General features: G+C 45.8%; 1 protein-coding gene across 1 annotated transcript in view; it reads right to left on the bottom strand.

The window, feature by feature from the left end:
• The window catches only part of clybl (citrate lyase beta like), a 76128-nt gene that overhangs the window by 25021 nt on the left and 37582 nt on the right, over positions 1 to 13525 (bottom strand). Inside the window, exon 2 of the mRNA XM_080456870.1 lies at positions 10482 to 10692. Coding sequence (XP_080312996.1) covers positions 10482 to 10692 — 211 coding nt within the window. The remainder of the gene's footprint in view (positions 1 to 10481; positions 10693 to 13525) is intronic.

Here is a 13525-nt window from a genome sequence, read left to right as displayed (position 1 = left end):
CTCTCTATTCACTGTCCCTCTAGGGTCCGCAAGCGGAGAAATGGATCTGCCTGAGCCGCTGGCTACCCTCATGTGCCGGGAGTCACATTCATCCTTGACCAAACTAAATAAATAGCAGCCCGGCCATCATCAAAAAGCACGGTTTATAACATTCACTGATCAAATAAAGACAGGACAGGGCTGAGTCTCCGAGTCCAGTGTCGGCCTGATATACTGCCAGCCTGCGTGTATAAAAAAAATCCCTTTCATGTAACCAGACACCCAGTCATTCCTAGACTCGTCTCCTGCACTGCTCTGCTTTTGTGATGGTACTTCTGAAACCCACGAAGCCAGGAACAGTATAGGCAGCAGCCAAGGCTATAGGCCACCATGCACTCTCCCCTCTTTTATCTCTCGCTCTCTGGCTCTCTATTGACAGAGAGAACATTCTGCCAGACACCTTGACTCCAACGGGCCCGCTACTCCGAGCTTGAATAAAGCCCTTTGAAAAGGAGATATTTTACATTAATGGACAGCCGTCCGACAAGTTGCTTCAAAGGTCCCTCCCCCCAATCACCCAGCGTCCCACGGAGCATATGCACAGGGCTGCCTCTCCCTGCGTCTTTGATTCTCTCCACCATTCTCATCATTAGAGGCTGATGCACACAGGTGGCCGGGGAGCTGGTGGTGGTGGTTGAGGGGCTGGGGGGGTGGGGAGTGGTCGGCAGGGCCCAGGCTATCCCGTACGCACGGATGCGCACGAGGGGCTTTTCAAAGTACAGAGAGGCTGACCTTCTAGGAGAGAGAGGGCAGCTCCTTAACACACAGCTCACCCCTCAGAGCACCGGGTTCCTATGGAGTGGCACGTATATGCCGCGCAGCACGGCTCTACCGCCTTGCTGACAAAACATCAGACCACAACCAGCCGATGCTGATGTGCGTGCGCACAGCCCACAGCGGGACCACCTCCTCCCCTGCATCAGATCATGGATGTCCATGCAGCCGCAGTGTCATATGGTTTCGACATGGTTAACGCCAAAACACCGCCTCTGGATTTAAGGTCTCTCGCTGCTAACCCACCAACCCCACTAATTAACTACAGTAAGCATTGGTGTTATGCGTTATGCTCTAGTAGGAAAGGTAACGCACACCAATGGCTGTGGTGAGGTGCTGACTACTGAAAGCAAACTCGAAAAGAAGAAAAAAGTGTTGCACATTATGGCCCCACATTAATTGATGGGAATTAAGTGTAATTTTTTTGTCATAGGAGCCAGTGTACAAATGTGTTCCTTCTTTTTAAACATTATGCTTTAAAGTTAAACAAGACCATGTAATCAGATATCAATAGACAAACGAAGTAAACCCTCATAATTTCCCCCAATCAACTAAGCCTTGAAGAAGTCATGTTAAATGTTCGTTTTGAGGAATTGTATGCACTGTTGAGTGTATACTAGGGCTTTCACCAACTAGTCGACTAGTATAACCACTAGTCGACTTTGTTGGTACTAGTCGAATAGTAAAAAAAAAAAAAAAGTTTTTTATTTTTTATTTTTTTGTAATTTGTTTTAATGCCATAGTAATGGCCCATCTTACTATTATTTTATCAAAAGGGGGTAGTATGCCCAATAAAAGCCTATTATTGGGCAATGGGGATCCTTGGAGACGCTGCTGTGGTGCTGTACTGCTGTGCCAGAAGCGCTTCCCTTAAAACGCCATAAAAATAAGGGCAGGAGGATAATAATAATAGTAATATAGTAGTAGGATGGCATTAAAACAATGCCCCCCCTAAAAAAAAAAAAGGGGGGGGGGGGGGTTTTGGTAAAAAAAATGTAATGTAAATTTCGACTAGTCGACTACTACTTGGTCAAATGAGTCGACTAGTAAAAATCATTAGTTGTGAATGCCCTAGTGTATACATAATGCGTATGGTCTCTGTCATCGCTGTTGGTCTGGGGAGAGTGTAGACAACCACATGTCTCTTCAGACACACATGGAGTCGCCACTTCTTTTGCCCCGACTGTGAGGAGTTTCAACAGGAGGACATAATGCATGTGGAGGAACACACCATCCATCCATTCTGCTCCCTGCTGAACAGGTACCCTGACCAAACTAGGAGTCGCTAGTGCAGCGAAACAAAAGACAATCCCCCTGCTGGCTTCCCAACGGTGAACACGGCCAATTGTGATCGTTTGAGCGCCCGGCCAGGCGAGCCAAGCCGGAGGCACGGGTGACGAATCGAACCCGGTCTCTAGTGTCGTGTCCAGCTGCTTAACCCCAGCACCACCTGGATGCCCCCGTGTGACCTTTCCTGTAGCGCCACCCTCAGGCCAAAGTGCCAACTTTGTGCAAAAGATGTTTAATAATCTAACAGGCAGATTGCAGGATGAACCCTGCACAGCCTCAGGAGCTGCAAATGGGGCTCTTAGGCACTTGTTATTGTTTGAGTGTGGGCATGTTTGCATGTCTATGTGTGAGCATGTGTAAGCTAGGGAGGAGAGGGAGGGAGGAAGTAGAGTGGAGATAAAAAGAATGAGTCACAATGTAGCTGTTTTTCCTTCGAGAGCCGGCGTTTTGTGTCCTGCTGTGCCAACTTGTGATGCCATTTAAAATGAACTGTAAACTAGTGTACGTAAAGGCTATGTGAATGATGTCTAAGTGAGTGTGAGTGTGTGTGTGTGTGTGTGTGTGTGTGTGTGTCTCTAACCAGATTCCCAGACACCCTGGATTCATTTTGACAAGTGACACATGGCGTTCCAGAGAGCTGGAGTTGGGATAAGTGACTAATGCGGGCCGGGTTGGTAATAGAGATACAGAGGAGAGATTCAGTCATCTCACTCCGTCATTCAGAAGCACTCTGGGTCTGCATTATTTATTCTTCTGTAAAGCCTCTACAATAAGATAACCAGCACAACAGGGATGGAGGAATTTGTTTATGTTGTTAAACCAGCTTGTCACTCAGAGTATGTGGCTGATGTTTACACTAGTTTAGGTAAACTAAGGCTGTAGCTATGAATAACTAATGTTAAGAGGAGATGTTATTAACACCTTGCAAATAGTTGCAACTCATCACAGAAAGCATTGGAAGTGTTTCTATGCACAAAGCAATCAATCCTCATTGTTACAGTAATTTAATTCTGTGTAAAAATGGGAGGAGAGGCTCAAAGAAAAAGGGAGCACAGTCAAACCGAAATAGACCCTTTTTACGGGTCTATTTGGATCTGAATTCCTTATGTGTCCATTAGTTTTTTCCTGTGCTCCTTTCTTTTACCACACAAACCCTAGCATCCCTATTCTGGTCAGACGGTCAGAGGAAATAGCAGATCTAAATAGCAGGTATTAATGTATGTTTTGTGAGCTTGTAGATCTGCTATTTTCGGTGTATCATAGGAAAGAAGGAGGGGGGGGGGCTAGTATACACCCTTGGGAGCTCTGGTAAACTAAGTATATAGGGTTTAAGTGGTTACTGTAAGTTAAGTTAAGCTAAATGTCATCAAGTTTTACATTTTATATACTCTATACCATTGGTTCTCATAGCGTGTACTGAGTGCCACGCTATGAGCTTGTATATCTGCTATTTTTGAAAGATCCCTGGCACACATATTTTTAAGATGGGGGGGGGGGGGGTCTGCAGCCAAATACATATCATTTTGGGGGTCCTTGACGTGAAAAAGTTTGACATCCAATCCACTGCTGTATACAGTATATGTTGTTTTACGCCGACACTAAACTGCCTCAAAATTAGCCAACATTGTAAGATACATAAAGCACAATTTCAGTCCCCCCCACCCCCACATCTGCTCCTCTCCTCCCTTCCATGAGGGCCGCTCTCTCTCCCCCTGTGGTGGTTGTGCGTTCAGCGGCTCACGTAGCACAGAGCGGTGTGGGCCGCAGCTCTGCCAGGGAAAACACCACAGTGTAACAGGATAATGAGCGAGGGAGAGGGGACCTCTCTGTTCTTCACATCTCAGCGTTTTCTGATCCCTCGCTCGGCCTCAACCCCTGCCCTCGACCCACAGCATCTGGAGCTGCTGCGCGCCTATGTCTGTGTATGTGTGTGTTTGTGTGCGTGTTTGCGCGCGTGTTTACAGAGAAGACTTGCATCTAATGTGTCCCTCATCTGGATTTCTTTCCAAATACAATTTACAATGTAGGCATTTAGCAGACGCTTTTATCCAGAGTGACTTACAAAGTGCAAGAGCAGAGTAAATGGCATGAACCCTTGTCAACAAATGACAGGGTAAATGGTTAAATAAATAGAGTGCTAAGAATGCTGCAAAGTAACTACGATAGCAGATAAACATCAAACCTAGCATCCGTCTCTAAACAACATGCAATCTAAATAACATACTAAGCATTTTGTGGAAAAGCAAACAGTATATGTCCATCTAAAGAACATACATAGCATTATGTGAACAAGTAACCAACATACTGTATAACTAGCATAGATCAAAATAGGCACCAAGAATAAGGAGTACAAGGGGATATAATCAATGGCCTAGACCAGTGTTTCCCAAACCCATTGTGGGTCGCGGACTCGTTTTTATGGGTCGCAAGTAAATATAATTTTTTACTTAAAAAATGTTATTCCATTCTTTTTCAAAAAAGTCATGCATTCTTTTGTAAGTTTGGGTTCCAGGGAGACTCTTTCGGGTCTTGAACTGAAAAAGTCTGAGAACCACTGCTCAAGAGAAAAAGGCAGTTCAACGATTATCTTTACAGTTCTCCTTTTCTGACTCTCCAACAACCCTCCCTCCCCCCTATCCATCTCCTCCCTCGCCTCCATCCATCTCTCTTCTCGTTCCAACACCTGACGAGCGTAGAATTCCACTCGCTCCTCAACAACAGTCGCTAATCACAGTACTGTCATCACCCTCCGATGAACTCTGACCTCCTGCTCTCCTCTCACCCCCCCAAAGGACTCCACCCCGTGCGTGACACCTGACACTGTGCACGCACATACCAACACACGCAGACTTTGATAGACGGGAAGGTTTGGCATGGAAAGTCTTTCTGATCTGGGTCTATTTTCTGGCTGAGCGGCTCGGATCCCCGTTTGTGATTCTTGGCAGTCTGGCTGGGAGTTTCTCTCAACTCTACTGAGTCCTCTGAGGAACTGGCTGCACACGCGCACGCAGGCACGCACACAAACACACACACACACACACACGGAGATACATACATGCACACACATTGTAAATACAAAATGTTCAATATTCATAATTCAAGTCACTGAACCCCAGGAGTTCCTTCTGTCAGGTGTTTAGTCATTTGAATCCGCTTATATGTAGAATAGATCTTTCACTGTCCTCTGGAATAAAAACACTGTGCATTCAACTGAGGTCACGTATCGGTTGACAGTTGGCCGCATAATTTATGTTAAGATGAAAATCTCCAGTGACAGCCAATAGTTCACTCATATTCTTACAGTTCATTAACACCCAAGACAGGAAGTAGACAACAACGATGCCAGCTGCCCTCTCAAATGTTCTAACGTGAGCTACGGAGACAGATAGATAGTGTGTCGAGAAAGCAAATGAGAGGTGGTAAGGTGTGTGTGCATGCCATGCACGCCTTTGTGCGCATTGTCTGTACATGTTAGGTGCATGCATGCATGTGTGGGTGGGAGACCTGAGGTGTGCACTTTTGTTGGTCCAACTTTGAATGTCAAATAAATGTAAATAATTACGTAATAAAAAAATTAATTGTGGGCAAACTGGGCAATTATACAATACAATAAGGACTTGTTCGGACTGGCAGCCCAAATCCAGCCCAAATCTGATTTCCTATGCAGATTAGTGACTTTTGACCAAGTCCTCCCGGTGAAACTCATCATTATCAGGTGAAAAGAAGTGGCTGGTGAATGTCATGTGTATTTGAGGAGACACGTGGTTGTCTACACCCTCCCTAAGACCAAACAGTAGGGGTCAGCAGTGACAGGGACTACATGGGGGAATTGGGATTTGGCATAACGATTAAACTGAGAAGAAATGCGTATTTCCTTCAATTGTAAAAGCACTGAATGTTGAATTGTGAAATGTATCAGAGCCATCCAAATCTCAATGTATGTGCCTGCATGCACAAATCACAAAATAAAGCAAGCAAACAACAAACCAGACTGATGCTCCACCACACAATAACTGAATGATGAAAGTCAACAATCAACACAACGAAACCCTCGCCCACCAGCGGAGAGGCTGGGTTCAATCCCTGGTATTGATGCGTCCGGCTTAGCCGGTTGCTCCAACAAACACGAGTGGCAGCATTAGCCGGGTATGAAGCCGCTCGCCGACTCTTACTGGTTGGTCGGGGCACCTGTTAAGCAGGGAGGATAACTGGGGTGGACAGCATGAACCTCCACATGCACTACAAAACTCTTCACTGTGAGATGAAAAAAAAGTGGATGGCGACTCCATGTGTATCGCAGTAGGCCCGTGGTCTAACCTCTCCCCAGGCCAACAGTCGGGGGTTGGCAGAGACCACAGTACACACGATGACTAAATTGAGAGAAAATGAAAAGTGACAACAAGTTGTTCAACAAAGTGCTCGGGGGTGGCACAGGGGTAAAGTATCTGTCCGCCACCGCAGAGGCTAGGGGTTAGAATCCACCACAGAGCATACGGCGTGGCTGAGTGTCTAAACGAAATACAATTAGCCGTGTTCGGAGGAGGGAAGCACGGGTGGGGAGGGCGTTCTTTGTCGCTGCACTACCAATTCCTACAGTAAAGGCTGGGGTGGTGCCTGTCAGAGGGGGGGGGGGGGGGGGGGGTGTTGTGCGGGAGGAGTAGGATGGAGGCGCTAGTCCACCTGGAGGGGGATTCTCACTGGCAGGTGGGCCAGTAGTTGGGTACAATAGCAATGGCAACAGAGAAATGTGTGGGGAAGGTTAATTTGCATAACGATTAAATTGGGGGGAAAGGGAGAAGACTTTTTTTTTTTTTATAAAATAAAATCACACAACAATCAAAACACGTTTTTAAACCCACTGAGTTAGCACTGGCCCTGGTAAGCTCTCACTGGCCCTGCTGTGGAAAAGTGATGGAAGTGATCTAATGATAGCAATTGCAGACAAGTTCCAAATTCAGAGGAAATGATGAAAATGGGAAAAGAAAACAACATCAGTCCACTTTCACACTTGAGTGAGAGAGGTGCTCCCTGCCAGCCAAACCGCACTGTTTGTGTTTGTCTGTGTGTCTGTGTGTGTGTGTGTGTGTGTGTGATTGTGTGTGTGTGTGTGTACACACACAAGGAGAAACGCACGCTTTGACTCCATCAAGCGTGTATGCACGTACACAATGTGGCACGCACGTGCGCGTCCGGCGTGCACTGTTGCGTGCACGCTAGTGTGAGAGGGAAGGTTGCTCCCTGCCGGCTCGGCCACGCCACCAAGCCATCTGGAGAGGAAATCGAGTGTGAAGTACAGTATAGTTTGGGACCAGGCTCCGTGGCAGCAGCTCAGCGGTTAGTTCATTAGTTCCAAACTTCCAGGGATTAGGAGAGAATCTCTACGACGGGGAGGCAGGGGGGAGTCAGAGGAGGGATGGAGTGGTCCGCAGGAGGGCAGAGAGAGTGTCGGGGAGGCAGAGAGAGAGAGGGAGTAGAGCCAACGGCAGGAATGCTATAGCCCATAGGGCAAACAAGATAGAGAAAGAACGTGAGAGAGAGAGAGTGAGAAGAACAATCTTAACCCTGAGGTCCCCAGATAGGAGAGGCAAGAGGGAGAGAGGGGGAGAGGAGAGAGAGAGCGAGCGAGAGGGGGACAGGTGTAGCCGTCAGTTCCGCTCCAGGGTTTCAACCTGCCCTCTCTACCTCCCTCCCTCCTCCACCCCACTGATCATACAGATATGATGATATGTGTAAGAGTGTTAGAGCAGTCAGCCTTGTCTTCTCCTCCTCTTCCCTCCTCCTCCTCCTCTCCTCACTGGGTCCGCGGTGACAGTTAGCAGCCCCCCCCCAACCCTTATCCCCACTTCCACTTCTCCTTATTTCTTTCCCTTCCTAAGCATCCGGGGAAACTACTACACAGTTTGGGAGTAATGCCTGATTTATAGTTGGTTGTGTACGTGTTGCGCACACAAATAGACATAAATAAAACATGTCGCAGCGCCATGCGTTGTGAGCTTGTAAATCTGATATTTTTAGTGTGTGATACCAGCGCACAACAAAGTACAAATCTCCATTCAGAGTTTCCGGCAAGTAAAAGAGAGGCTACTAGACTTTAAATGAAAATATAGTTGTTTATATCTGTGCATATAACTGTAAATATGACAGGTAACTGTCCCCAATCCTTACTCTTTAGAGCTGCTTCCACATAAACAACTGAGGAGCTGTTAAGAGAGCTCTTCGCTGCTTCTCTCTCCATCTCTTTTCTCTCTCTCTCCATCTCAATTGTGAGGAAGGCAGCAGGCAGGCATTGCAGGGGCAGTGTAAAGGCCTGGCATCGGTTGGCAAGGCGACAGGCCTACTGTGCCGTTGTCATGGTGAACGTAATCGCGGCGAACGTGTGTTCGGTACAATACCAATGGTAAACAACAGGAAGGTTTACATATGGATATGGACACACACATAAATTATCTTCATAATTGACTTTGCATGGATGTATTTATTGATAACGCACTCAATTCCCAAAACAGATTATGATACAAAATGGACTGGGGTTCATTGTTAGGTGAACATTTTGGCAAGAAGTAAACTAGGACAATAACCAGGGAGCATTTCACCCTTGAAAACTGCCACTGGCAAAATAAACTCACAAGTCACAATACAAGGCTTTTTACTATCCTTTGGCATAACCATAAACCATAACACAAACACACATGCCTGTGTGTGCATGTGAACACATGCACACACACAGGAAGCACTGATTGTCCAATAGGGAAAGAATGTCATCCACCTGAAGGCATAGTATACAAAGTGACCCCCATGGATTTCCAATTGCCACGACGGAGTAGAGCAGCTGAGAGTGTGAGGAGTGAAGAGAGGTGCTGGTAGGAAAGGTGCCTTTTATTATTGAGTTAATAACTCATTTATATATTACACAGTACGACCAAGCAAACACATAATGGATCACAGGTTTTCTCATAGCACACTGTGCCAGACTCTTTTAAAGCTAACATATGGTCTCCAAAATTGACTTGAGTCTTGTCCTGAATCAACGCATTGTGCCGTGAAGTGCGGGCTTAGCCAGATCGGAGAGAGAAGGAGGGGGCTGGGGTATGAAGAGATTATTAGTCTTGGAGGGGGACTGCTGGTGTACAATTCTATTTTCCAGGAGTTGATCATTGGCATTTTGATGTGCGGCGCTCAGGGTGGCGCTGACGATACAGAGACACCTGCTTGGCGACATTATTCTGCGTGTTGGGGGAATGAAGACAGCAGAGAATGCTGCTGTCCCCTACACTCATCAGCACCACCTATGAAAGGCCTTACTTATTCTGCGTGTTGGGGGAATGAAGACAGCAGAGAATGCTGCTGTCCCCTACACTCATCAGCACCACCTATGAAAGGCCTTACATTACAGCCAGCTAAAAGAATCTAGGAAAATGTCCTGATTTTTTTACATTATAATATTGGTGTTTGAAATTAAATCATGTTACATATAATAACCATGTCCTTTAGAAAAACAAGACGGCAGTATTGTTGTCAGTATATCATAGGGACAGGTAGCCCTTTTTGGCGTGGCAATTTACAGTCCTTTTGAAATTAGTGAAATGAGTGGAGTGATGGTGGTATACTTCCCTTGATAGAAGATGGAGATGTGAACCTTGTCACGAGAAGACAGCTCAAGTATTCTTCTCGAGCCTGAATGGCCGCTACAATGCTGCATTCCTCTCCACATGTCCCCTCAAACACATAATGAAGATAGAAGCGCTGACATCCACCAACTCCTTCGCAAGGGTCACAGTTTCTAGCCTGTCAGTCACGCGGTGACCCTCATCTCATTGTCTTTAGCATTCTACAGGAATAGCCTCTGGCCATATCCATCGTCTTTATTATCATGACTTAAAAAAAAAAACCTTTGTTATTTGACTTTTTCCCTCTTCTTTTTTTTTTTACCCCCGTCCCCCTTCTTCACCCCACTCTCCAATCACAATTTCATGGGCAGTTTGGCAGGGCCAATGGGGAGGCGGTGTAGGCGGGAGGAGAATGCTTTTAACCTGCTGCATCTGCTGCCGTCCTGCTGCTCACCCAGTGGGACCTGGTCACCTTGTTTTAAAGGACTCTGATAGGGGGCCGGAGCTGCCTTTATGCAGACACAATGGGGTGAAATGTGCTTGTTTTAAACATCTTACTTAGGTGGATTTCCTTTGGGTGATTAAATCTAGCACCTGTCTGAAGGAGGGAGACGGAATTAAAAACCATTTTGTCTCACGCAGCTGCACGTGTGTAATGCGCACTTGTGTCTATGCATGTTATAGACACACGTGGCGCGTGAATCATAGGCATGTTTGTGAAATGCTGTGTGTGTGTGTGTGTGTGTGTGTAAAGAGGTTTGCGTCAATTACCTTTTTGCTCAGGGCAACCCCGTCCTCGCAGTCTAGGACAGCACAGTCGACGTCCAGCGAGGCTAGCTTCCGTAGCTTCCTCTCGTCGTTGCCAGGGCAGTAGAGGACGGCCCTGCGTGGCACATAGCGCAGCGAGGTGCCCGCTGTGTGGTGGCCACGATGTCCCAATGCATGCCACTGCCAGCCGCTATTCAGGAGCCAGCTACCGTCCCTGTCAGCACAAACACATGGTGCACACCAGTGTTACTTTTGAAAGTAACTCGTTACCAGATTACTGCCATCAAACAAGTTTATTTGTTACGTTTCAGGATTACCTACTGAGAAAAGTAACTTGTTAGATTACATTTAAATTACTTTTGCGTTACAGACAGTTAAAACCCCTTTGCCATTTGTTGTGCAAGTCCAGTTGGAGAGTAGGCTACTCAGTGAGCCTGTACTGTAACGTGTATTAACTCTATTGTCATTGGATAGCCTAGTCTACAGCCCATAATCTTTAACTCTACAGGCTATTAACAAGAATTACATACGCAATATCCCCTTTACAGCGCTTTACGGTCATGTTTGGTTAACAAAGTCGAGGGTGCAGCCTACCGGAGTGGCCATGAGTGTTGTGGAGCTGTGCTTGGCTTGGAGATGCTTCTTCAAATTGAACCTGACAGACACTAGGTGTAATTTGCATGACGTTCTTACTCCTTTCACCAACAAATCAAAATAATATGAAGCTGCCACAACGTAAAGTTAACCTCTCTGCCTTCTCCGAGTTTCTCCGAGTTAGATAAATGAGCAGCACATTGCGCAATTACCCACTGAGATGCGCACACCTGCACCTCCTGTGCCTTGTGTTAAGATGCAGGAAATAAACAGAAACAGCGCAAATGCGTCGGATGGATTTTCTTTTTTCAACAGAAGGAACACTGAAATATAATTAAAAGTAACGTACTGTAAGTAACGCGATCACGTTAGTTACTCGAAAAACAAATCAGATTATAGTAACAGCGTTATAATTGTGGAATGAGCAACACAGCTAAACGTGGGTAAATCCCCAACATGCTACTGTTGGTATTCGCTCTCATTTTGAGCGACCTGCCAGTCACACACCTGCTGGCTGGCAGGTGTGTGACTGGCACCTGAGCATGGGTCCTGCAACTTTGACAGAGATCTGTCTGTAGTATCGTTGTGCAAATCTTGCCTGTAAATCTCCGGAAGAAAGGTTCCTCAGTGAAGCAAGGGTGAGGAACTGGTCTTCTTGGGGTGTTGTCTTCCTGGGACGGCCACTTCGTGGTCCGTCTTTGACATCACCAGTCTCACGGAACTTGGTCCTATAAGTTTGGAAATGGTACCAGGGCTGACACCAAATAATGCTGCCACTCCGCGTAACGGAACACCAGCTTCCACTTGCCCTATTGCACAGGCCTTGTCCTGAAGGGACAAACGTGGCATCTTTCCATGGGGGCAGTGTTGCTGCTTGGAGCATACACAAACTCAACAAAGTTGTAGAACCCATGCTCAGGTGCCAGTCTGCTGGCAGGTCGCTCAAAACGAGAGCGATTACAAACATAAGCATATTGGGGGATTTTGGCCAGTCCACACGTTTAGCCGTGTTGCTCATTCCACGATTGCACGATCCTTACAAGTTATACCTGGTTGTAAAGGTGACTAATCAACTATAAAATACAATACCAATTGGTATTATTGAAGGAGTTAAATGTAAGTATACGTATACTGTATACATATAATGATTTAGTTAAGTACAGTATGACCTACAGATGTATCATTATAGGGCAGTTTGTGTGAGCTCAGTGTTCTGTGTTGTGTCTTGTTAACAAAATTGCTGCCCTAGCCAGTCCATTGACCATTTGTACTGTAGATAAAGGAATAAGCATTTGTGCAATCTATCATGAATAGTATCAACTTAAAGATAAAAAACTCAAAAGTAAAGAAGAGAGATTAATATACATATATATACATATATAAATACGGAAGAATATGTACAGTCAATCTACAGTGAATATAGTGAGCATTGCAATATAGAATCTATCAATGGTGAAACAGGGAGGTGACTCCATACCCCCACTTAATATGGAGTGAAAGTCTGGAAACATTTAATTCAGTGAGTTCTGTTTTCCCATTCTGCTCTCCATTGAAGTGGATGAAGCACGTTGACCTGTGCTTTGACTCTCTTTGTCAGCGACAAACTCACCCAAAACATTGAGCCACTCATATGCTAATTGTTTCAGCAGTTAAGCACATTCAGCTGAATATCTGTGCGGAGCATGGTGGGTGGAGGGAATGTGTCAGTGATAGCTGGAGAGATGGAAAAATAAATATGGAATAGAATTCAAATAAATCTTTTGATTGGGTTTGCTCATTCTACTTGGGGGTTTGTTCGTTTATTGCTACAGTCAACAGGAAATAAGCACGTTTTATAGGCTAGTCTGTGTTTTGGTTACAAGCTGCTACACTGTCAGATACATAATGGATGTGTGTAATATGCATGGATTCAGACTACAAAGGTGCTTATCAAAGCATTCACACTAGTCACACATGTATGCTTAGCGTGCACACACACACGCATGCGCACGCGCACGCACGCACACGCACACACACACACACACGCTCACACACACGCTAATACATACAGAGTCACACACCAATAATCACAATCATGGCACACGCGTCTTAATTATTTGTTCTGTCGGTCTGGGTGCTGAAACAATTAGCCCTAATGAATAGCCTAAATGATTAAGATCGGATGGATCTAATTACAGTGAGAAACAGCTCTACTGCAACCAAGTCTCACTGGGCTTCAGTGGCCCTTGGAGGGAACATTTGTAGATAGCAGCACACATCTTTGCCCGAGGAGAGGAAAAGAGAGAAAGGAAGAGGGGGATATGGTTCATCTTGTAAAAAAAAGGATGTTGGGTGGGGGGGGGGGGGGGGGGGGGTGATAAGTATTCTGTTTGCTAAATAGCTTGCCTATTATTCTCTCAAGGAGCTAACGTCCTTTCAATAGCCAATGAATCCTGTCAACTATGCTTCCAAAT

The sequence above is a fragment of the Gymnoscopelus braueri genome, assembly GCF_963280865.1.
Source record: "Gymnoscopelus braueri genome assembly, chromosome: 18".
Lineage (NCBI taxonomy): Eukaryota > Metazoa > Chordata > Actinopteri > Myctophiformes > Myctophidae > Gymnoscopelus > Gymnoscopelus braueri.
This window is presented reverse-complemented; position numbering and strand designations above follow the sequence as displayed.